This window comes from Podarcis vaucheri, assembly GCF_965113315.1.
Source record: "Podarcis vaucheri genome assembly, chromosome: 8".
Taxonomy (NCBI): Eukaryota; Metazoa; Chordata; class Lepidosauria; order Squamata; family Lacertidae; genus Podarcis; species Podarcis vaucheri.
The window spans coordinates 28,966,302-28,990,765 of record NC_138766.1 but is presented as its reverse complement, the minus strand read 5'-3'; the positions used below and the strand labels follow the sequence as shown (position 1 = coordinate 28,990,765).

The 24,464-nt window shown below is 41.3% G+C and overlaps 1 protein-coding gene across 2 annotated transcripts in view; it reads right to left on the bottom strand.

Annotated features, from left to right (window-relative positions):
• The window catches only part of CDYL (chromodomain Y like), a 95,765-nt gene that overhangs the window by 55,059 nt on the left and 16,242 nt on the right, over positions 1-24,464 (bottom strand). For both annotated transcript variants that reach the window (XM_082234456.1, XM_082234457.1), the window contains exon 2: positions 6,148-6,805. In XM_082234456.1, the coding sequence (XP_082090582.1) occupies positions 6,148-6,805 (658 nt within the window). The remainder of the gene's footprint in view (positions 1-6,147; positions 6,806-24,464) is intronic.

Genomic DNA, 24,464 nt, shown 5'->3' with positions numbered 1-24,464 from the left:
GCTAGAAACAGGCGCATGCATGCACAACCAGTTTTAGCATAAAAGAAAATCAGTTGACTCATGTTATGCATGCTACTTTACCATATGGTGCAAAAGAGTGCCATTCACCTCCCCAAACAAGTGTCTTCTTGTTGTTTAGTAGTGTCCAACTCTTTGTGACCCCATGGACCAGAGCACACCAGGCACTCCTGTCTTCCACTGCCTCCTGCAGTTTGGTCAAACTAATGCTGGTAGCTTCAAGAACACTGTCCAACCATCTTGTCCTCTGTCGTCCCCCTCCCCTTGAGCCCTCAATCTTTCCCAACATCAGGGACTTTTCCAGGGAGTCTTTTCTTCTCATGAGGTGGCCAAAGTATTGGAGCCTCAGCTTCAGGATCTGTCCTTCCAGTGAGAACTCAGGGCTGATTTCCTTCAAAATGGATAGGTTTGATCTTCCTGCAGTCCATGGGACTCTCAAGAGTCTCCTTCAGCACCATAATTCAAAAGCACCAATTCTTCAGCAATGGTCCAGCTCTCAGTTCCATACATTACTACTTGGAAAACCGTGTCTAGTCTACCCATTTTCATTTTCTGTTCACCCTAGCTAAATGCTCTACTTAGTTTATTTTAGCTATCTGCCCATTTTTATATACAAATGTTTTCTTTACTTGTATCTTAATAATGTGACGGCCCTGGCTAATGAGCCATCTACAGGTAACCATATTAGATGCAACAATTTGTGCTCTTGAATGGGGGAAGTATAAATTGAACACACCAGGAAAGTTGTAAGACAGAGCTCAAGTGGAGCTGAAGCAGAAAATGGTACATAATAGAGAGAATTCCATAACAGAGATGGAATTCCTTTGCATTAGCAGAAATCAGCAATAGGTTTTTGTTTTTTTAAAGGGGGAGGAGTAAAAGTATGTTTCATTGGCAATTTCAGGGTTCTAGTTTCTATGTTATGGAGAAGCAGAATCTCACCTATGCTGCTATTTGTACCAGATTGAGAAGCGAAACATTCTTACTTCACTTATCACCCTGCAAGGCAGTATTGGGAGCAAGGGGAATCCTGTGAATCAAACACTGCTATCACTCTCCTTTAAAAAAATGAGTTATTACGTAATAGGAAGGACAAGTAGAAGCTATAAAGCTGCTAAAAAGTCCCAAAAGCCTGGCTTCCTAGACCTTCAGGCAATGTTCATTTGGGCATTAGACCTATCATCTCATGAACCACTTGTACAGAGATTTTTACTATTTCAGCTTGCAAGAGAGGTCTCTTGTGCATAAATGACTCCAACAAAAGATTCCACTGTTGTCCATCCCCCACTCCCCTTCTCTCAGCATTCTTGTGAGAGGGGAAACTTCATTAAACTAGAAAAATCTTGGCTAAGGCTGGAAAGAAGCAACATAAAAAATTCACAAATATTTTAAAATATACCAATGATTACAAAAGTGTCATTAAGCAAAACAAAACCCTAAAAACTGGAAATAAAAAAAATGTGGTGCAGAAAGTAATCAGCCTAAGATATCAAATAGCCAATGGTACATGCTTATTTTTTATAAAGAATAATTTGATCTTTTGTAAATACTAGTAGTGCACAGAAAGTATCATTTTTTCAGAGAGTATATCATGAAAGTCTTGCAGATGAGAACAATGCCACAGAATGTGTGTAAGTTGTAAGCTCCTAGTGGTTTATAAAGTAAATTAGCAACACGTGCCTGTTTATATAAAGGCAGGATTAAAATAACCGAATTTGGTTTCAGGTTTTTAAAAGCGGTATAACATAGCAGCTAAGAATGTGAACAGAGCGCCAGAAAATGTCTAGTTTCCAGCATTTCCTCATGAAGTCACTAGGTAACCTTAAGCGAGCCATCATGACTCAATTCAGACAAGAAGCCAAACCACAGTTAAGGAAATACAGTATATCTACATCAACAAGCCAGTTATGGCTGTTGCTTTATCTCTGAAGGTTTTAGGAACTAAAATACTGAGCAGATAGAATTCTAATGGAAGCACACAAGGAACTCTAAGCAATGAATGTCTATAGGTATTTAGAAGCTCTCTAATCCTCTCAGCCTCAATATTCCACCTGTAATATGAGAATACTCCTCACAACTTATACCAGGGGTCGGCAAACTAAGGCCCGCGGGCCGGATCAGGCCCAATTGTTTTCAGGATCCGGCCCACGGACTGTCCGTGGATCGGCGTGGGGATTCTGTTCGTTCGGGCTGTACCATTCCCACCCCCGGCACCATTCCATTCTCCCCCTCTCCCTCACCACAGTGGTGCCTCCTCCCTCCCTCCTTCTGGCTTCTCCCCGCCCTGCCTAGAGGAGGAAGGGGGTTGAGTTGAGCTGGCTGAGCGCCATTTTAAGCAGCCCCTCTCTGGAACCAGCCCTTTCGCGCCACAGAGTACATGTTAACTGCTTTGAACACTCGAAAGTATTAATCAAATGCTACGAAGCTCAATGGGTGGTGTTGGCCCAGCCATTATTTCTCAGTCTAAATCATCTTACGGTGTTGCTGTGATGATATAAATGTATGTTGGCTCGAGCTCCTTGGAGGAAAATAATAAATAAATAAATAAATAAATAAATAAATAAATAAGCAAGCAAGCATTAAGTAAACAACCAAATACCAATATCATTTCCAGTCTTTTCGTGCTCATTCTTATGTAGACCATAATGCACCACTGGCACACAGGAGAAAGATCACTGCAGATTTGGGTTAACCCCATACACAAGTACAAAAAGATCTGTTGGGGGAGAGGAACCCTAAGAAGGGGAACGTCAAGAAGACCCACAACAATATTGAAAATCAGAGAGAAAACCCTAGGGGGGTGTCAAGTGGTTAGAACAGGAGGAAAGAAAGATATAAAGAAAGCATTGAGATTACCTGAAAATACTATATAAATGCTAAGTGTTATCATTAACATCACCTCCCTAAGTGATTAGTCAATTACTTAGCTGCCTGTCACCTATCTGAATAAAAAAGGCAGGATTTCAACAATTGCCTTTAGGACTGTAATTTAATTACTGTCTCTGGGAAATGATAATGGTTCTGGAATTGTTACTTCATAATCTTGGTCTCCTATAAACTTAAAACTTGGGAGAATTAAACCGGAGAGCGTTCTAGTTCAACTCTGCATAATTTCCAACAGAAATGAATTCTATTTAATAGCAAATCCTGATAAATTGTTTTATCTTTTTCTAGGATATTGAAGCGGAATTCTTATTTGTGGCATCAAGCCTTGACTGAATATTCTACAGGGAAAAATCCAGCAAGAGGCTTTGGGCCAGTTTAATTCTTCTAGGTCTAAAAATATAGTTTAAGACTGAGAATTTAATAAATAATTAAACGAAACAAAGATTCACCTTAAGAACAAATATGTATTGTTATTAAGGCAACAAAATGTTTTCTAATACATTAGAACCTTGCTGCAGCTGTAATAGGTTCCAGTAACTCAGTGACAAAGATGAAGTTCAATCCTATGCAAAATTAAGTCCAACTGAGTTTGGTGGGGCTTACTCGTAAGTAAGTGCACACAGGGTAGCGGCTACAAATCTGAAACTTGGGTGAAATTGTATGAACCCCCACCCAAGAGTAATCCCAGTGAACACAGCAGCATTTAAACATGCCTAGAATTGCCCTGTTCATCACTCAAGGTGAAGTCGTTGCACCAGTTGAACAAAAATGTATCATCTTACCTTTCTTGTGTATAAACGGTATGAAAGACATAGCAAAATACTAATCACAACATGGAATTCCCTTCTGAAAGGGCAAAACTTTTATTTTCTGCAAAGTGATTTACTAGTTGAAAAGACAAAGCACGATACTACCCATGTTTACTCAGAAGGAAGCCTTACTGGGTTCAATAGGGCTTACTCCCTATTAAATGTATTCAGGATAGCAACCTTAGCCTCAGCTCAAATGTTCACATGGTGGTAATGCTCAAGAGCAGTGCAAGCCTTTCCCATCTACATGTGGGGAGGTCATTATGGTGTGGGTGCACCAGAAAAGTCAATCTGGTGTTCCTACTGGTCTGGCCATACTGCACTAAACACCTTGCCACTTTGTTCCCTCCCCCTCAAATCCGTAAGTGGTAGCGACCATTCCTGCCAGATTGGTAGTATTGGGGTTCTGCCCTACCAGGCAAGCCACTTCTACTCAATGTCTTCACATAAAACGCCATGTATTTTTAAAAAAGAAAGAAATGCAAACAGATCCTTGCTCAATGATCTTAGAACTAAAAACATGCATTAAGAACCACTACTGAATAAAGGAAAACGAGGAAATAATTAATACCATACATCTAGCCATCATCAGCTCAGCATGGCATAAAATGAAACTCACAAAGGCATTGGCAGCTGAAGAGGTATTAAAACTTTAAAAATTTCCGTGGGATTATTTCAAGGAATGATTCAAAGAACAAATGCATAAATCTGAAAATGAAAAGTGAGAATATGACTTGTTTCCTATCAAATTGTCCGTGAGCTGTATGACTAATTCCTAACATCAATGAAACATTGCTTAGTTTGGCCAAGTTTCAAGATACAGTGGCCCCGCAAGACGAATGCCTCGCAAGACGGAAAACTCGCTAGACGAAAGAGTTTTCCGTTTTGGAGGTGCTTCGCAAAACGAATCTCCTATGGGCTTGCTTCGCAAGACGACAATGTCTTGTGAGTTCCTGCTGGTTTCCCCCCCCCTTTCCCTCCCCTTTTTCTAAGCCGCTAAGCCGCTTATCAGCTGATCCGATCAGCAGATAAGCCGCTAAAAGCCGCTAATAGCGCTAATCCGTCAATGGGCTTGCTTCGCAAGACGAAAAAACCGCTAGACGAAGAGAATCACAGAACGGATTCTTTTCGTCTTGCGAGGCACCACTGTACGTAAGCCAACAGAAAGCAATAGTGTAATGTTAGTGAATGGTAAACCTAATGACAAGACAACAAATATAACTTACTGAAAATGCCAGTTGCAACTATCTCAGGAAACTCAAATTGGCAAATATTTAAGGTGGTGAAATTCAACAGGACACTAATAAAATAGTTTCCTCAGTGCAAGAATTTCTGCTTGTTAAAACAGAACAAACTTCCCTCCCCCTGTTCACTGTTCTGGGGGTTATCCCAACCCCCCAAGTTGATTGGGGGGGTAATGGGACACACAGGATAACAGGGACTGCCAGGGCTCTGACAAATGTGTAGCAGTGGCAGAATACCAGGGGACTGACCCAGAAGAGACCAGTGATTTATGGGGTTTGGAGCCAGCCATGAGGCAACAACCGGGGCAGGGGGAGGAAGAATGGCCAGAGGCGTCAGAGATGAACATGGGTGCGCAGGACATGTTGGAGAAAAAAGCTATTCAGGCGAGGGATGGGCCAGTCAAATCCACACACCCCGTCTCCTAGATCCAGATGGGATGGGACCTGGAAGCAATGGCTGCCATGTAGGAGAAGTCTCATGAGGGTACATAAGCTGGTGGGGTGTGTGGTCCTGTTGCCACCGCAACTGCACCACAAGGTACAGATCTGGGGATATCCGCATAGAGGCTAGAAGGATGTGTATGGGCATACCCAGAGCACCATGGGAGTTGCTGTAAGGGCGTGCTTTTGTCAAATAATTAACTATTAGATGTATGCCTTCCTTGGCTAGGGGTACCCAGGACACAGGGAGTTGAGAGGAGGGCAAAGCCCCGTTTGAATTAGTGAACTCATTGCACTGATTTCCACTAGCGCAACTATTTCATTGAATCCAACTCTTAAGCGTTTTTGGCAGTTTTCATCAATGAAAAAAGCAACTGAGACAGTGAGTGCATTCATTCACATGCCACAGTAAGTTGTGAGTTAATGGCTTGCTGTAAACGTGTCTTCAAACAATCACGATCTGAAGCCAAGGTTTGTTCTTGGCATGCCAATTATGGTTTGAATGGACATACCACAACTCCTAGTTCAAATGTAATGCTAAACCAAGGATCATGGTTTGTGGCTAGCAGGGAGGAGCTAAGCAGGAACCACCTGCTTGCTCACAGTAAACCATTAAGCCACGGCTTACCTTGACATGTCAATGCACCCGTTGTGTGTAGCACAGCTGTTACGCCAAAACTACTGCAAGCAATGAGCCGAACAACTTTTTGCTAAGGTACAAGGTTGCCAAAATATGCATGCACACTTACCTTTACCATTTATTGTTAATGCAGATGCAATGGTGGCTGTTACTGGCACAGGTAATTGTGGCACTAATGGGTGTATTCTTGGTCTGCTCCCCATTCTAGCCCGTTCTTCTCCAGGTCCTAATAAAGCTCCAACGGGTTTCTCTGCTGCCACTTCCGGTGCTACAGAATCCTCCTGATCTTGTTCAATGCGGTCCAGCTTATCCGGGCTTTCACTTTGAAAGCCATCCACTGCTGTCCGACTCTTGATAGGACTCTTGGGCACAAGAATTTTGATACCTGACTTTGCAAGGTCCATGTTTTTTCTACTTGAAAGAGGAGTGTTGTTTTTCCGAAACTTCTGCGCTGCAAACAACTGATTGTTTTTCGATTCATGGTCCTTTCCAATAACTAAGGACTTTGGGGTCTTTGAAAAAGAACTATTAGTGGATCTAGAAATTTGCTTTCTTGCATTATTTGGAGATATCCTATTTGTCCTTGTTAATGTGCTTTCTTTTTGCTTTTCGTTGTGATGTCTGTTGAATTCATGTATATATTCCTCACAATTCACAAGGTGCTGTTCGGGCTCCCACGTGTCATCTTCACTCTCGTAGCCTTTCCACCGCACTAAATATTCCGTTTTCCCCTTCTTGTTTTTCCTTTTATCAACAATTTTCTCTACCTGTTGGAAGAAAGATTACAGATGGCGATGAAGACTTGCTTGTGAAAGCTTAAAAATGTACATGTGAAATACACGATGAACTACTTGCAGTAATATACTCAATAAAACAGCTGTTACTTTGCATATTCAGTAGAATCGTGCCCTTTAAATGCTGGCAATTAACTATACCTCTGCTTGTTACTCTATGAGATCAAAGAACCTGAAACTTAAACATCTTCCAATTATTTTGTATGTACTGAAAGTGAACAACTTGTTGTCATGGTGATGAGTAAAAGAAAAATTGTACCATGGCCACATGTTTAATCGGTTATCATGTGCACCGCTATGCTCCGTGAGCTTCAGTCACACAATGAAAATTACTATACCCATTGAACACTGCTCTGTCACACAAAGTAACCATGATTCATGACATTTAATGAGGTAGCTCATGGTTTTTGATGGAAAGAACAACTAGCAGAAGACAAGAGCTTTTATCCTTGGCAACAACATGCTTTGGAAAATCCTTGGCCAAGTCACATCCCCATTATCTAATCTGTTTTTTTTAAAAAAAGGGAAAATGAGATTACAATGAGAAATTCAAGGCTTCATATGGGTTCTTTACATTCTTTCATCATTCCTCTCCCCCTCCACACACTGACTCTTTCTTCTGTAAGATAAAGGAGGTAAAATTTATTAAAGCTATAGGGATGTATAGGGTGGAATTGTGCTAGGAGAAAGTTAACACATCCTTCTTCCTTTACAAACTACAATCCCTTCCACTGCCTCAAAAACTGCTTCCGGGGACTGCAGTAGACCGAAAGGACTTCCAAAAGTTAGCTGCCTCATCTTATTGAGCAGAAACACTTTTTATCAGCGCAAAGCCTCCACTGACTGCAACCCCATAGCATTTAACTCTAAGTATTGTGTCAACGTATTACAGGAAACAAAATATTTCTCATTTTTAACTTGAAAACCCTATGGCTAAAGACATGACGGCTTATATCATACAAACCATTTTAAATTGAAGTCAGTAGCAAAAAATAAAAGTTTATACTGACTTATTATTCAAATGCCAAATATGTTCTCTCTCCCTCACACACAGTGGCTTCCTTTGCATGTTACAATAAGTTACGTTTGTCTTAAACCACACTGAGAATTCTTTGAATATAATGTATGATGGCCTGGTTCAAACGTCATGCTATATAACAATACTTTCAAAGTGTGGCAGGGGTTATTGTTTTTGTTTGTTACCATGTTATGTTTTTTTTGGTGTTTTTTATATTGCAAACCACCCTGTAGTCCTCAGATGAAGGGTGGTATACAAGTCTGGTGAATAACTAAAATAACAATGCTAAGCCACAGTTTGTAATAAACAATGGTTTTAAATGATTTTAAAATTATTGTACCCCTCCCTCCTTATGCTGGTCTACAACCATAATCAAGTGTTGATTGATTGATTGATTGATTGATTGATGGTTTAATCATAGAAATGTCTCCCTGCCCTGCAGGTTGTGTGCAGGGGAATGTTTGTGAATCAGCAGGTGCATATGGATGGCAGAAAGAAGGGGTGTTTCAATTCACCACCAGTATGTGGTGGCTCTCAACCACTTTCCCCTGGGGTTATGGAGCTGCCACAGGTTCCCCACCCTGTAGTCCTTCATCTTCAGGACCATGCCCTGAATCAATTCCCGCTGAAATGGAGCTCTTACAAGAGATGTTCCCAATGGATTACCACAAAGAACAAGTACTATTAGCCCATCCATAAAGGAACAAGCATATGTGTTTTCCAAAGCATCTTCAACAAAACAGATTTCTCGCAACGTTCAAGACCAAAGTCCTATTTCTATAGTCACTCTGCATTGCAAAAGAACACAGCAACAAAATCATTTCCACCAGATAAAAACATGTTGAGAGAGTGTCATCTAATCTAAGTTTCATTTTGGGCAATGGCTAGATCTGCGCATGTGTGTGTATAAATATATATGCCTCTGGGGAGAATTTAGATATTGTATGGAAATGGATGTGCACACATATTTTCACAATATGTATTTGTGTGTATCTTAATAAAACCAGAATGCATTGTCAAGAGAGAGAGATCTAACATAATGGATACTATAATAGAATACTGAAAGAAAACAAAGACAGAGGGGACATTAGTTTACTCAGCATATGCTTTGGATTCCAAAAACTAAAAATTACAATGCAGCAGTTAATTCTAAATGGATTCAAAACAGCAAACATCTATCTCTCAATTTTCCAAAGATGGAGGCGAAAGGAGTAAAGGATTGTATCCACTACGTTCTACTCATAGTAGACCCATTGAAATTAATGAACCTAGTTTAGGTATGTTCATAATTCCAATGGGTCTACTGTATGACTCATGTTGGATACAACACTAAGAACATTTCAATGACTTAGGAAACAAGACCTCTTGTTTGGGCACGAGCCAAAGTAGATCAGAATGCACTACTAGATCAGAAGATGATCTTCAATGGTTTCTGACTCCCAACAGAAACAGCAAAAGTACTTTTCTTCTTCAAAATTGGGCTATAAAATCTCTAATCTGTTGCAATCCAGATGTCAATTTGTACTTGTATAAGCAAGTCATCCCTTTGTATGACTCATGAGACACTGCAGCCAGCCAACTGGTCGTTTTTCTTACATAGACACCCACCATATATCTCCTATACAAAAGAATCAAACATAAAAGAAACAAATCTTATCCAAACAGGAAGGAAGTTCTCCCAGGTTTGTTTGTTTTTAAATTACAGCAGAAATTTCTAAGAACATCTCAATCTCAAATTGTAGAACAGAACATCTTAACCCCAAGAACAAAACAAAAATGTATATATTTTACACTCTGTTTATAAAGAATAGCCTCACAACCCACACATTTCCAAGGGAATCCATTTTGGTTGGAGAGAATGGAATAAACACATTGGTACAGCCTATCAGGAAATTCAGCACCTGAGCATCATGAAAGATAGGTTAACATGCAGAGAATATCCAAAGTGTGGGATTTACAAGATGCGAGAAGGAAATATAATAAAATAATAATAATAATAATAATAATAATAATAATAATAATAATAATACGCAAATTGAAGCAGTTGAGATCTCTTAGGTAATAGGATACTGATATATATGTGCAGTGTAGTGAACATACTTTTTTGCACAAATAAAGGTAGTGTTGCATCGGTATGTTGCGCAATTAACAAGAGCAAAGGAAGAGCAAAGCACAAATAGAAAATATACTGCACCTACTTAAGATATATCTAAATGCTAATTTGTTAAGAAGGCATTTCTACAGTTGTATTACATGAACCCATAGCCTTCTCTACTGGCAAGTCCCATTTAACAGTTACTAGTGCTGAAATTCTTCACGGTTGCATCTAAAGTATTAACTTCTTACCAGTTTGTTTGAAGAACCTGAAAAAATATACTGGCTGCTAATAGGCAAGTACAGTGGCACCTTGGTTTACGAACTTAATCTGTTCCAGACATTCATTCTTAAACCAAAACCGTTCTTAAACCGAGGCATGCTTTCCCTAATGAGGTCTCCTGCCGCCGGTGCCCTTCCACCATTCAGATTCCATTCTTAGGCCGAGGTAAAGTTCTCAAACCAAGACACTATTTCCAGTTTTGCGGAGTTTGTAAACCAAATTGTTCTTAAACCCGACTGTTCTTAAACCGAGGTACCACTGTACCTGTGATTCAGTGATGGCCATGAAGGAGGGAAAGCCCTTTCTCGTCACCGGCACACCACATTTCAAAACTAGTCGCATAGGCAGGTGGCCAAGACTCACCTCTTCTCCACCAGCCTGCTCACTCACCTGTATGGAATTTCTGGTCCTAATGGCTACCAGACAAGTTATTAGCTGAGCTTACAAAGAAAAAAATGTTTTGCCTGCTTTGTGACACTTTTCAGCATTCAAAAGGTTTCCTTACAGTATTGGCTCATAGGTAAAATGCATAAGGCCATCAAAATCTAACGTGCACACAAAATATATTGAACAACCAATTTGGTAAAGTCAAGCAAATAAATAGGGAAAAGTGTGTGTGTGTGTAAAAATTATCTCTTTTTCAGATGTGGTAGTATAAAATTGTAATTCCTGTGCTTCAAAATGTACTTCATACAAGCCTCTATTATTATACGTAGTTTTTCATTTTAAGTGGTTAGCCATTTCTGAAGCAGTCTCATTTCTACACATTTATTTATACTAAAAGCCTCACTGCAACACAAGAGCCTTTTTATGTGAGAACTGTTTGTGGAAAAGCTTGAACTAATTTTTTAACCTAAAAACAAACGAGAAAAGGGTCTTTCCATCCAGGTTTAGGTATTCATCTGATTTCCAGTTGAGGTTTCAAACAAGAAATTGAATATCTAAACTCCAGTGTTGTATTTTAAGGCTACACTTACCAACATTTTTTATTTTTGAAATTTTGTTGATAAGTATGAAGGGAACTTGACAAGAAAAGTCACAGATAAAAGTTTTACTTTACCATACAGTGTATAATTTTGAAAAAGTACTCAAGGGACTCCAAGCTCCAGTTTCAAATGAGTCCCTCCCATCAAGGACTTCTCTATATTTAGCTCCTGTACACGAACACAATGTCTTAAGACTTAGTTCTTCTGCATATACATCTGGGAAACTGCATTAATTCTTGAAACCAGTTCAACCCCTTACAACTGCTCCCAATCCAATCAGCAAAATTCAGTATATGCATACACATCCTTAGAAATCTAGGTTGAATAAAAGCTACAAACCAATTTCTCTACATTTCAGTTCAGTAGCAGTCATTTATATATTTATTAGATTTAAATCACATCTTTCTAAAAACATTTGTATTCAAAGCAGATACATTATAATAGAATTTAACAACAGTTAAAGCACAATAAAAAAGTATATTAGAGCTACAATATGAAATTACAAAGCAGATAATGCAGCAGTCTGCTGAAAGCAACTATGAGGTCAGATTAAATCCTTTAGGAAGGGCATTAAAGGTAAAGGGACCCCTGACCATTAGGTCCAGTCGTGACCGACTCTGGGGTTGCGGCGCTCATCTCGCTTTATTGGCCAAGGGAGCCGGCGTACAGCTTCCGGGTCATGTGGCCAGCATGACTAAGCCGCTTCTGGCGAACCAGAGCAGCGCACGGAAACACCGTTTACCTTCCTGCCAGAACGGTACCTATTTATCTACTTGCACTTTGACATGCTTTCAAACTGCTGGGTTGGCAGGAGCAGGGACCGAGCAACAGAAGCTCACCCCGTAGCGGGGATTTGAACCGCCGACCTTCTGATCGGCAAGTCCTAGGCTCTGTGGTTTAACCCACAGAGCCACCCGCGTCCCTAGGAAGGGCATTACTTTTGTCTTAACTACCAAGAAGAAACCTGTCCTTCATGATCACCCACCACTTCTCAAGACTGCAGGAGGACACAGAGTTGGGCCTCAATGTATTATCACAATGACTTGGCATATTTATAAGGGTGCATCAACTGAAAGCATAGTTCTTCTTTCTCCTGCTTGTGAGGTGGGGGGAAAGATCAGGAGAGCAACCACACAGGTGAATACTTTCCCAATTACTGTCTCCATGCATTTAAAAAAGGGTCAAACTGCAAATACACAAAGGTGACCTCGCTTTTGTGCAAGGTAAGGGGAAATTCTCTGCTCCCCTGCCTTACTCCGAGGAAAGGAAGGGGAAATTGCTGGTTTGGCCTTGCACTGCTGAGCTACGGTCAGTGGAGACCACAGCCATACAGCAACCAAGAATGTCCCAGCCTTGCTTGCAACCTTGCAGCTGGAGAGAGCAGCTGTGGTTGCTATGCAACTACGGAGCTAATCAGGGACCAACCCCAAGGTTGGGACTCAGGATCAGCTTTTAGAAATGACGGTACAAAATGAAAGCCAAGATGCTTCATATAAAACAATAGGAAAACATTCATGCAGTCTAGTAATGCCACCATAATATTCTATGCACCCCAGCGTACTTTTTAAGATTGGGGCTCTTACAAAGTTTGGACATATAACTGTAGAACAAGTAACACTCTCACACTTATCTTAGTGACTGAGGTTGAAGAATCCAGTAATGGCCAATTTATTACAGATGCATGAGTCACCTGATCTAATGTGCCAATTTGTAAATTCTAACAAACTAAGGGAACATTAGAAATCATTTTGAGATCGAAAACTTAGGGAAGTAATTTTGGCTGCAACATAAAAGGCATCCTCACTTCTGGCTCCAGGATGTGTGGTCGTTGTCATCGTCGTCCCCCGCCCCATAGGTTCCCTTGAATTGTCAGGGCTATCATCTATTAGCTACTGGGTTACTACTCTCTTAGCGCTCCCTCTGGGTTACAGTAGGTCAACCTAACCCATCTCCCAGTGGAAGGGGATGTTGCATATTAGCATAGGCATCAAAGCATAATTCTGGTCATGCTTTTCAGCTTGGCACTCTTTCCAATCTTCTTCCCCCTGGCACTCCCTAGCTTCTTTGATATTTTCAGCCTAGCTAAAAACCTAAGGGAATGTACAGACTCACACTGCCACTCCTTTCACTCACTACTGGACAATTCAAGAACCCAACAACTTCTTCTGCTTTGAACTAAAAAAGGCTTGCCTATTTTCAGTTCCCACCATTGCCTTTGTCTGCATGGGAACAGAATCAGTCCACAGCTTGTTTTTGAAGAGGAAGCAAAACCCGCAACAGTAGCTTGTTAAAAAGTGACTTCTCTACCCTTGGTATGGGGTCCATGTGTCAAGCTCCCAGATTTATCGCTAGTCCCCAAGGAAGAATTCCCCATTCTTCCTCCTATATGAAACAGATAAATATTTGTGTTTCTAATATATGTGCTCCAAAGGTCTGCACTTTTATTTGCCATGGTTTCTCTCTCCTAACTCTGCCAGCTCCTTGCGTTGTGCATACCAGGGTGAACATGTTGGCTGAATGTGTATGTATATGTTTGTGAACTATCAAGGACATGCATTAACATGACATTTCTGGGCAGAGAAGATTCCCTGCCAACCCACTTACTTCACCAGGTACCTGACCATGTCAAATGTACCGTATTTTTCGCTCTATAAGACGCACCAGACCACAAGACGCATTAGTTTTTGGAGGAGGAAAACAAGAAAAAAAATATTCTGAATCTCAGAAGCCAGAACAGCAAGAGGGATCGCTGTGCAGTGAAAGCAGCAATCCCTCTTGCTGTTCTGGCTTCTGGGATAGCTGCGCAGCCTGCGTTCACTCCATAAGACGCACACACATTTCCCTTTACTTTTTAGAAGGGAAAAAGTGAGTCTTATAGAGCAAAAAATACGGTAAATGTGGGCTCTGGGAAGCCAACTTGCAGCCTGTGGTCTTCCTTATGTGTGGCCTTTCACTGTGTGAATGCTATCAAAGAGAATTTTTTCATAAACCCCCAAGGATAGTGCAGCACTGGGGGAATTGTAGGCACCAAGCATGAGCACAATGTACACATAAAATCGAAGCCTCTAACTAACATATGCAAATACGCCCTTGCAGACCATTACATATGTATAAGGCACATCTCTTTAAATGGAATATTAAGATTCAGAACCATGAGCTTAATTTTAGCTCTAGAGTAGTGTTTCCCAAACTTGGGTCTCCAGCTGTTGTTCAACTACAACTCCCATAATCTCTGACCACTGGTCCTGCTAGCTAGGGATGATGGGAGTTGTAGTCCAACAACAGCTGGAGACCCAAGTTTGGGACTACTCTAGAGGATTGTAGCCAGCGCTTGTGCATTGAGTTCCATTTGCAAAACTGGACTTTCCCCTCTTCTCTCCCTCAAAATCTGCTTTGGAGGGAGAGGATAGGAAAGGAAAGGTCAAATGGACAAGCAGAAGTGTACTGTACTAGAGGAACAGCAGTGCTGGACACAGCCCTTAGTCTAAAGAATAATTTAACAAGTGAGTAATTTCTCATGAATTGTCCTCTGTTTCAGAGAGAGAACTGCATAGCAACATTTGCACATCTGGCAACAAAGGAATGGGGTGAGCAAGAGTCATAAAACAATTTGAACCCTAAATTGCTTACACTTCTCTTTTTGAGCCTGAATTTCCACGCCTCTTTTGAAATAATGTTAAAATAATTTGAAAATCAATTAACTGTTCTGTGACCAAAGTATATTTGTGACAAAACATTACTTAGGGAGCACTTTAGCATCTCAAATACTAAGCATGAGCTCTGCACTGTTACGTGTACTAATGTGGTGAATATTTTTTGTTGCATTATGAATCAAAGTATTAACACTATTTGGAAGTTTTGAAAAGTCATTGGGAGGTATATAAAGAAAGATATGATAATTCATATTACACTACTTTATGCGCAGATAACTTTCCTTGGGTTGGGTTACTGTCATTTGGATTTACTCAGGCACTGCTACTCATACAACTTATTTTATTTATATATTTAGAAAAGCTTTCCAGGCAGAATACAAGAATTATGCATCTTAGACCAGCCTTCCCAATCTGGTGCCCTCCAAATGTTTTAGACTACAATTCTCATCAGCCCATTAGCATGCTCAATTGTCAGGTATTATGGGATGACAGTCCTAAAATCTAGAGTGCACCCAGTTAAGAAAAGACTGCTATTAGCCAAATGTTTCTCAAACTTTTAATACCTTAGATCACCAAACCAAACTTTCTGATGTCTCCCCACATTTCTACTTTTATATAATAAAATTATGTTTATGTTTTCTCAGGCCATAGAATGCTGGTAGATGAAATGGAAAAGTTAATAACAGTAGCCTTTCCCTGAAACTAAGGGAGCCAGCAGAAAACCTTATTTTTTTATCTCAGTATTTCCCTCCTGCATCTCCATTAAATACATATTTAAATAAAAAGATGAACACGGCTGTCAGAGCTGCCACCCAGTCCCAGCTCACATAGGACCAAGTCCGCCAGCGTTCACTTTATAAGAGTCTTTATTAAGTTACAGGTTTCATTTCCGAACTGCAGCGTGCAGCTCTACACCTTCTGCCCTAGGTCGGCGAAGACCCGTCTGAGTCCCCGCCTCTTGCACACCAGCTTAATACCCTAGCCTTGCTCCACCTCCTTCGCCTCTCCCTACGTCTCTGGGTCCTTCTGCCCCCCTGGGCCTCCTCCCTTCTACTCTCCTCTGACGCTGACCCCCCTGATCCTTCTGCCTCCTTGCGGCGGGCTTTAGGACCTGGCTCACTCTCCGGGCTGCTTACTGCTCCAGCTTCCGCTGCATTTGAACTTGGCGCGCGCGCCCAACTCTCTACTTTCCTCTTAACCGTTGCCTCGCTCTCTGAGGAGGGCGTGACCACCCCTGACTCGTGCCCTCCCTCCTGCTGACAGCCTCCGGAACCCGATGCCTGGCTACCTTCCTCCCTGCTGCTCTCAGTCTTGAGCGTGGGTCCCGACTTCCAGCTGCTGCCGCCCTCAGTTATGAGCGTGGGTCCCGACTTCCAGCTGCTGCTCTCTGAATCTCCTCTGTTCCCTTCCTCCTGGGGTGTCCCCCCGGATCCCCCCCTTGCTCTGCTCACTGGGGCTCCCTTTTGGGAGTCCTCTGACTCACTGCTTAGGCTTGGAGATCTCGGGTCGTCATCATCACTCATTTTCCCTTCGGATTCCTCCCCCTCGCTCTCTGCTTCCTCCCTTCTCTGCGTCTCTGCTCCTGAACCCCTGACAACGGCAGATCATGTTTATCGTTAAAAGCTAATTTCAAGCTAAAATTAGAATGATTGTAAGGATTATTTAGGCAAGTAATTTAGCCTCAGTTTCTAGCAGTTTCTTTATCAGCACTGTTATCTTAATCATCATTCATGATTAACCCCAACCCTTCCCATCAATAATATTCCAAATTCATGCACAGAAAAACCCAAAAGAGGCCAAAGGCCAGCTGAGGGACCACTGGAAGTGGCTTGAAGTTGCATTCCACCAGCAGAGAGGAGCTGTGCTTGTGGGCCAGGACTTGCACTCCCATTACAAACCACCCAGTATGTGAGTGGAAAACTCCCTCAGAGAACATATACCACTGGGGTTGTCGCACTGGTAGGTAGCAAGGCCTGAAACAAAGCATTCTGAGGGGGTTTCTGAAGCAACCTTAGTCCTCAAGTCCCTGACATGTCCACAGTGCAGGCTCAAAACTACACCAGTTTTAGAACTTGCATAGTTAATTTCCTTCCCAATTGCGGTGGTGGGGAGGGGGTGTTGTTGTTGATGGAAAATGGAAAAGACAAGTTTGAGAAACCCACCCTGGACCTCTTCCCCTGGCTGGAAGAAGCCAGCAGCAATTTGGATGCAGCAGAGCAGCCTCCATAGTCTTCCTTCAAGCAAAATAGAACTGCAGACTTAGTTATAAAAATGTCTGTCACATAGGAAGGAGGAAAAAGAAAGCACATCGATTCCAATAGTATGGAGCTGTATTCTACATTGCCCTGAACAATTTTATTTTCTTTTAGATACTCACACTTCAAGCTTGTGATCTCAAACATAACGGCACTCGTACCAAATGCGTTTGACACCACAAAATCACCACCGCTTCATTATGGCTGAGTAAGAAACAGGGATACCCTTAATATTTAAAGAACTGCAGAGAGTTCTTTCATGAATTACTAAAGAAACCATAACAACCCATGGGGAAACTCGTAAATTTGAAGAGAAAATGCCAGAAAACCTATTGGATTCTTTCATTCCATTGTATGTTCCTTTTCCTGGGACAAAGTACATTTTACTAGGCCCTAGGGGCACACCTGATAACCCATGAATTCCTATTTTGCTAACATGGAGGTGACTGCTACAGCAGAAGAAGCAATGTCCCAATGAAATGGAATTTTAAAAGCACTGTCCATCACTGCAGGCCACAGTCTCCAAATTATATCACCTCCTAAAAACACATTCTTGTCTGAATTTAGATTTGGCAATATCTTGCACATGAAGCGAAGCTGCCATGGCTATATTAATAAGCACTACTCAATTAGCATAAAGTGTTAAATACTGCCTCTCTCACTGATGATGCAACAGAGTGGCAGATGAATATTTTATTAAATGTAATCGTCAAAATAAATCAAACATTTGCCAAAATAATAGACCATAGATACAGGTGATATGGACAGATCTCAGCTAAGATGCAAAATTTTAAAACCTTTTATAAGGCTGTGTTGCCCAAGGACCAGTTCTGCCACCACTGATTATGTGTGGGGTCCTCACAGATACTCAGCTTGGAAAAGTCTCTATATTGTTTGGATGTTGCTTTGTAAAGGTATCTATCAACCTGCAGAGTTTCCATCAAGACCACTAGCAGCCTAAATCGAGAAGGTAAAACCACTTCTAAAGTACCATTGCAAGGTGATGAAGTCTCACAATAACACCTGTAAAGGACCCTAAGTAGTGAAAGGCACTTTTTCAGGAAACACTGCAAATTTCCACGTAGGAACAATACAGTAAGCGTTATGTCACTCATCAAGGTTTGTACTCTACACCCAAACGGTGCACCCAACTCCCATTTGGACCCCACACGTTTACACGTAACACCCACAAATGTGGGGTGAACCAAACCCTACTATCACCGTCATGCCCTTTGACTTCCTTTTTACATCTGAAACCCCTTCCCTTTGAAACTGAACTTCTACATATAGAAGAAAAAACTAACTACACTATCCCCCTGTTCTACGTGGGGGGCTTTGGGAGAACCCAAGGACATTGCAATCAGCTCCCCCCCCCCATTATAGCCTTTTGTATGGATGTTTGAAGAGAACTTAATGCTGAGACCACACACATCAGTAGAGAAGATGGAAGCCCTAGCTACAGTGACTATTTCAGAGAAAACACTCACGCCCCCTCCCACCTGCATGATGGTAGCATGTTCTCCCTTCAGATTCGGTTTCGTATTTGCTTGCCTAACTTTCCAAGACTCAGGGACGCGGGTGGCACTGTGGTCTAAACCACTAAGCCTAGGGCTTGCCAATAGGAAGGTCGGCGGTTTGAATCCCCGCGATGAGATGAGCTCCCGTTGCTCGGTCCCAGGTCCTGCCAACCTAGCAGTTCGAAAGCACGTCAAAGCGCAAGTAGATAAATAGGTACCGCTCTGGCGGGAAGGTAAACAGTGTTTCCTTGTGCTGCTCTGGTTTAGCTAGAAGTGGCTTAGTCATGCTGGCCACATGACCCAGAAAAACTGTCTGCGGACAAACGCCAGCTCCCTCGGCCAGTAAAGCGAGATGAGCACCTCAACCCCAGAATCGTTTGTGACTGGACTTAATTGTCAGGGGTCCTTTACCTATTTTTAACTTTCCAAGAAGCTACCCATGCCAGCTCAAGGAAGTTTACTTACATCTTATTAGGCCTCCTTTGCTCCCCATTTGCTCTAGCTCAATCTCCCTCGGCATCTGTCTTGTCCATCTATGGCTTCGATCCAAATGTGCATAAACTGTGATCTTGTTAAGACTCCAACCTCCATCAGTCTCAGACAGAATGGCCAATAACTAAGGATGATGGGAGCTGGAGTCCACCAACATCTGGGGGCAGGCTTGCTACCCCTGCTTCAATAATTACTAATTTAATGAAAATGCTGCGTGTAGATTTCCTGTGATTTTTGGAAGATGCCATGGCCTCTGGGCTAGTGCAATAAAAAAAATATGACGGTGTATTTCCTATGGCTTGGTTTCTTTTGAGTGACAAGAATAGATATGTAACACACAGAGTGGCCCTCTATGTACTGGCTGCACACAAAAAATCAGGAAAAATAAGTTAGATAAAACTGCTGTAAGTTGTTTTGGTGGTTCAGAGATTTAACCTGAAATCAAGATAGATTTAAGTTTGTTGGGTGTCCCTGGTATCTTCTCTCATTATGGATGTCAGCTTATATTATGGATGGATGTTCGGTATTAATTTATTAATACTATTGCTACAAGTGGCTAAAAAATTATGAACTATGTCATTCTCTGGGGAGAAAAAATTGCCTAGTTGACTCATTGTCTCCTACACCTCAGCTCACTGTCCCTATTCTGGCGCATTGATTCCTATATGGGAAATTGCAAATTCAAGTTTCTCTTGGATGTACATATAGACAAAGGGTTATGTTAACAATTGTCTCTGGAGAGTAGAGGTAAAGGCAATTAGGATAGAATTATTAACAAATGCAGCATTATTATTTTTTAGAAACCCCTCCCAGTTTTATAGCAGTCACTTAGCTTAACTAAATGTTATACTAGTAGTACAGTATACAAGGCTCTTCATTCATATATGGTCTTGTGAAGCTTACAGGCTGAATGGCTAGCATTTTTTTTAAATGGGCCGTTAAATTGATGTTCTGAAAGTTTACACCCTGCAGATAACAGGTTAGCATTTCACTAAAAGATTAGAATCTGTTCCATTGATACAATTAACACTTGCAATTCAACAAAATGAAGCGTCACAAAAGATTTTTTGTATAGCTTAGCTGAATTCTTCATTTCAAAGTCTAATTTATTTGCAACTATAAAGAGCTTTCTTCAAGATAAAGAGTTCGCCTTAACATTCTACTCATTACCCTCTGCGAACTCAACACGAGAGCTTACTGAAATGTAATAGCACGTACAGGCCACTGAAAATGCACATGGGTGCTGTGCAGCGTGGGCTAACAAACCGCGCTGGTTCATATGGATGCAATATCTGCACACTAGCACAGCTGCCTCACATATCATAGACAGGTGGTAGGAAATGCTGTATGCGTACAGGCTGGCAAATGAGCTTTCAAATGTTATGCCAGCTGCGTGGAGTGCCTACATGAGTAAATGCTTTCCTATAGCTTCCACAAGGCAGGTGTCATGTCAACATGAGCTCCAAAACCTTTCAAATGCAAACAAATTACCTCATGTACTCCATATCTCCTAACAAGCTGTTTATGAGCATCCTGTTTCCCACCCCAACTTCTCTGTCCAACTGGTTGCTGGAGCATGAGAACACTGAGGTTATTGTCAGATCAGAGGCTCTGAGTCCTTGCTTCTGCTGGTTGTGTGAGCTGCTATGCTATGCAATAGTTTTCAATAAGGGTGTTGGATTCAACTACCCCATTCCATTAGCAAGAAGGCAGTGCAAGGCTTTACACTGGCGTGATAGGACTTTCCCACACCCCCTCCTCCCACAGCGCTTCCCCCAAATCCACTCTGCAGGGTCAGAAGAACCCCCATAACACTTGCACAGGCAGAACAACCTCCTAGCGCAGGGGTCTGCAACCCATGGCTCCGGAGCCGCATGTGGCTCTTTTACACCTTTGCCGCGGCTCCGGGGGGGATACTAGCGAGGGGAGGAGGCACATTGTGCGCCCTGACACCCCCCACTGTGGCGGGCGCTGTACTGGCTGTGACGTTGCATGGGGGCGGTGCGTGCGTTAGTCATGCACCGTCCCGATGTCACCTTCCCGCTCGCCCGCTACATTGTAAGGGGCATGTACACCGGTCACTGCATTGAAAGGGGGCATGTACGCTGGTCACTGTTTTGAAGGGGAGTGAAGAGCACACACCAAAAAAAGGTAACTTGTTAATTTAACATTTATTTCTATGAGGAGGAGTAATTCTGAGGGGTCGAACAAAGAAATAATAAAAAAGTGACAAAAAAGTTATTTTTATAATGACGAGTTTTGCGGCTCCCAGTTTTTTTTCTTCAGAAACGGGTCCAAGTGGCTCTTTTTGTCTTAAAAGTTGCAGACCCCTGTCCTAGCGCTATGCTGAGTTCCAGCTGTGATTTGGAAATCAGTTCCAACAGATAAATACACTTCCTTGCAGCTGTAAAGATGGCAGTCAACAAGAAGTAAGGTTTATCTCCACATTTCTTTATGACTAAAGGTAAGAAAACTCAAACCACTGACAATTAAGTTAGTTTCATATTAAAATTAGACCACCACAGCCTTTACTACCAGAAAAGCACGGCCATCAATAGAAAAAGGAAGCATTTGGGGGGCTAGTTCTGTTTCAGCAGGGTTTGTTCTTCTATATGATTATTTTATCCTTAACAAAAAATTTCCACCAGTCTTCCCAGAAGTGATGTTAAGCTAAGCAGCCTATAATTTCCAAGATCCCCCCCAGATCCCCCCCCCTTTTTAGTGTTACATTGGTCACTTTTACACTGGAGACTGATCTGAGGAACAAGTTGCATCTTTTGTTAGAAGATCAGCAATTTCCCATTTGAGTTCTTTGACAACTCTTGGGTGGATGCCATCTGGACTTGGCAATTTGTCAGGTTTTTACTTTTGTCTTTGCCTATTAGGCCTCAAACTTCATTTTTCGTCACCACTGCCTGTACCAGTTCCTCAAATTCCCCTCCTGCAAAAATTAGTTCAGCACAAAATATTCCCTGTTTTGCTTTATGTTTGTTTGTTTTGGCTATTCAGCAAAGATTTCTGATTCTTCACATTTCGTTTTGAAACCATAGTTTCCTGGTTTTCCATAGACATTTTACTATGTATATAGTTGGGATTCCACTTCAGTGGGTTAAATCCAGATTAAGCTGGTTGAACGGAAGTCTCATTGAAACCAATGGTACAAGTTAGTAATGTATAAGTGAAGTTCCACTGAAATCAATGGGAACCAAGTTCAAGTACCGGTAACTTTCAACCTGTCCATCCCATTGTCTTCATTGCTGTTCAGCTCCATTTTCAGTTTTACTATCCTATTATTTCCTCAGCCTCAACCTATTGTTGAGATTTGTTCTAAAATTGCCATTTATGAACATCTGGAACTCAGATAGCAAGGCATTAAGTACTTGAAAGCTCTTCTTACCTATGTAACCATCCCGAGTTGCTCATTTATTATTTTTCTTCTGTTTATCATGCAACAGAGATGATGAAGATTCATTGTCAAGTTTAGATGTAGATTTTCATTTCTCCAAATCAGCTTTACAAAGGCAAAGTTAGTGACTTCAGTTGATGCTATCCTGGTTTTAATATTATAAAGTATTGTAGAAATGTGCAAAGTTGTTAAGAGTTGCCTTCAACTGAAACCAAAATGTGGCTGTGGCTTTTTAGAACACACACACACACACACAGTTTCCTGGTTGATTTTTACTTGTCCTAGCTGTCTGTGGATGCCTTCTTTCAGTATAGCTTTCTCTCATTCTAGTTAGCAAACTTAAGTCACCTGCACAGCTGACTGCTGGCAGTTTTTATCCACATTCCAGTGATTACCTTTTACTTTCATTGTGATCCTTCACTGCAAGAATACAGGTGGCAAGGTATTATTGACACCAATAACAATCTCAACTGGTATAATCAAATGCATTATGCACTATTTTATATGCTTTCTTACCATAAATCATGATCCTTGATTTTTTTTTTATCATGTATTAACAACACCTGCCTATTACTCTGTAGAAGATATATAACTGGTTGCTTTCAGACAATAATTCCAGTCTTCAGTTAATATGAATGGGATATATTTCTTGCTGAGATCTCGGCAGGCTGTTTTTCAATTTAGGTAAGTAGAGATAAGCTTATATGCAATTTGTATACAACCAATTTAGTTTGTTTTTAAATGTTGAGTATATATGATTCATGCAATGCATCGTCTTTGTTTATACAGCCCCTGAAGGAGGACTTTAAACAGTAATTGGCCAAAATTGGGCTGCTTTGAAAATAAAATCCATATCTTTTCAGCATCTTGAGACACATTTTGTTTTGTTTTGGGGTTCACTTTGGATGTTTTTCTGGTTTTTACATTTCTTGAGAAAAACTAACTGATCATGGTTTGCTGCTCAAACTAAAGAGGAGCACACTGGAGGCATTCCAGTGTTGTGTATTAGCACATGGAAAGCCATGGTTTAAGGCTTACCATGCCTTCAGAATGCAGACTACTTTTTCTATCTATTACATATTTTGGAAAGTAGGCTGTCTTGTCTGTCTGTCTGTTTTCTGTGAAACCAAATGCCTTTTCAGATATTATTTCCAAACTCGGCACAAGGATTCCCAAAGGCACAAGGATTCCCAAAGGTTGGCCGGGTGATTTTCACTGGTGTTTGGGCGCTGGGTGCCATTCTGAATCAATATGGCAGCCCAAAAAGTTGCTTTGGCATGACTTTTGCTTGGTTTTTTTTGGTATCCTTTTGGCCACCTCTTGAGCTACTGTTGTGAAACTCACTATGAGGATTCCTAAGGTGGGGGTGGCAGATATCTTTGCCATCTGCCAGGCGCCATTTTGAAATAAATGAATGGTACAAATGCTTGAACACCAAGCACACATTGGGATAGGAGTAGGGAAAGTCCAATGCAACTCCATGTGTCCTCTGAAAAGCTACTTCTGAAAGACCCTCTGAAGTGGGATTAAATGTGCTATGCAGGGTCTTTCAATCCTAGATATAGAGCTGAACTGTCAGGGAGACTGCATCAAGTATGGGTAAAGATCAATTATCCAAGATCACTAAAGCACAACTCTTGCTTAAATTCTGTTAACCTGAAAATATTATCAAAACCAGCTACACAGCTTTGGAACTCACTACTAGCTTTTTTCTTACAGGTCACAATCATACAGATCTTCTAAGAAATGGTTATCCTTGACAGGTGCTCTGATTTATTACTTGACTACCATCTTACCACACATGGATGGGTCTGTGGACATAGTTATATGTTGCTTTTTAGTTCCTGGGCAGAATGGTGTTTGCTTTTTTTGCTGCTGCTGGTTTTATTGGTGTCTGATAATAACAATCAAATTTATGTTGCATTTTA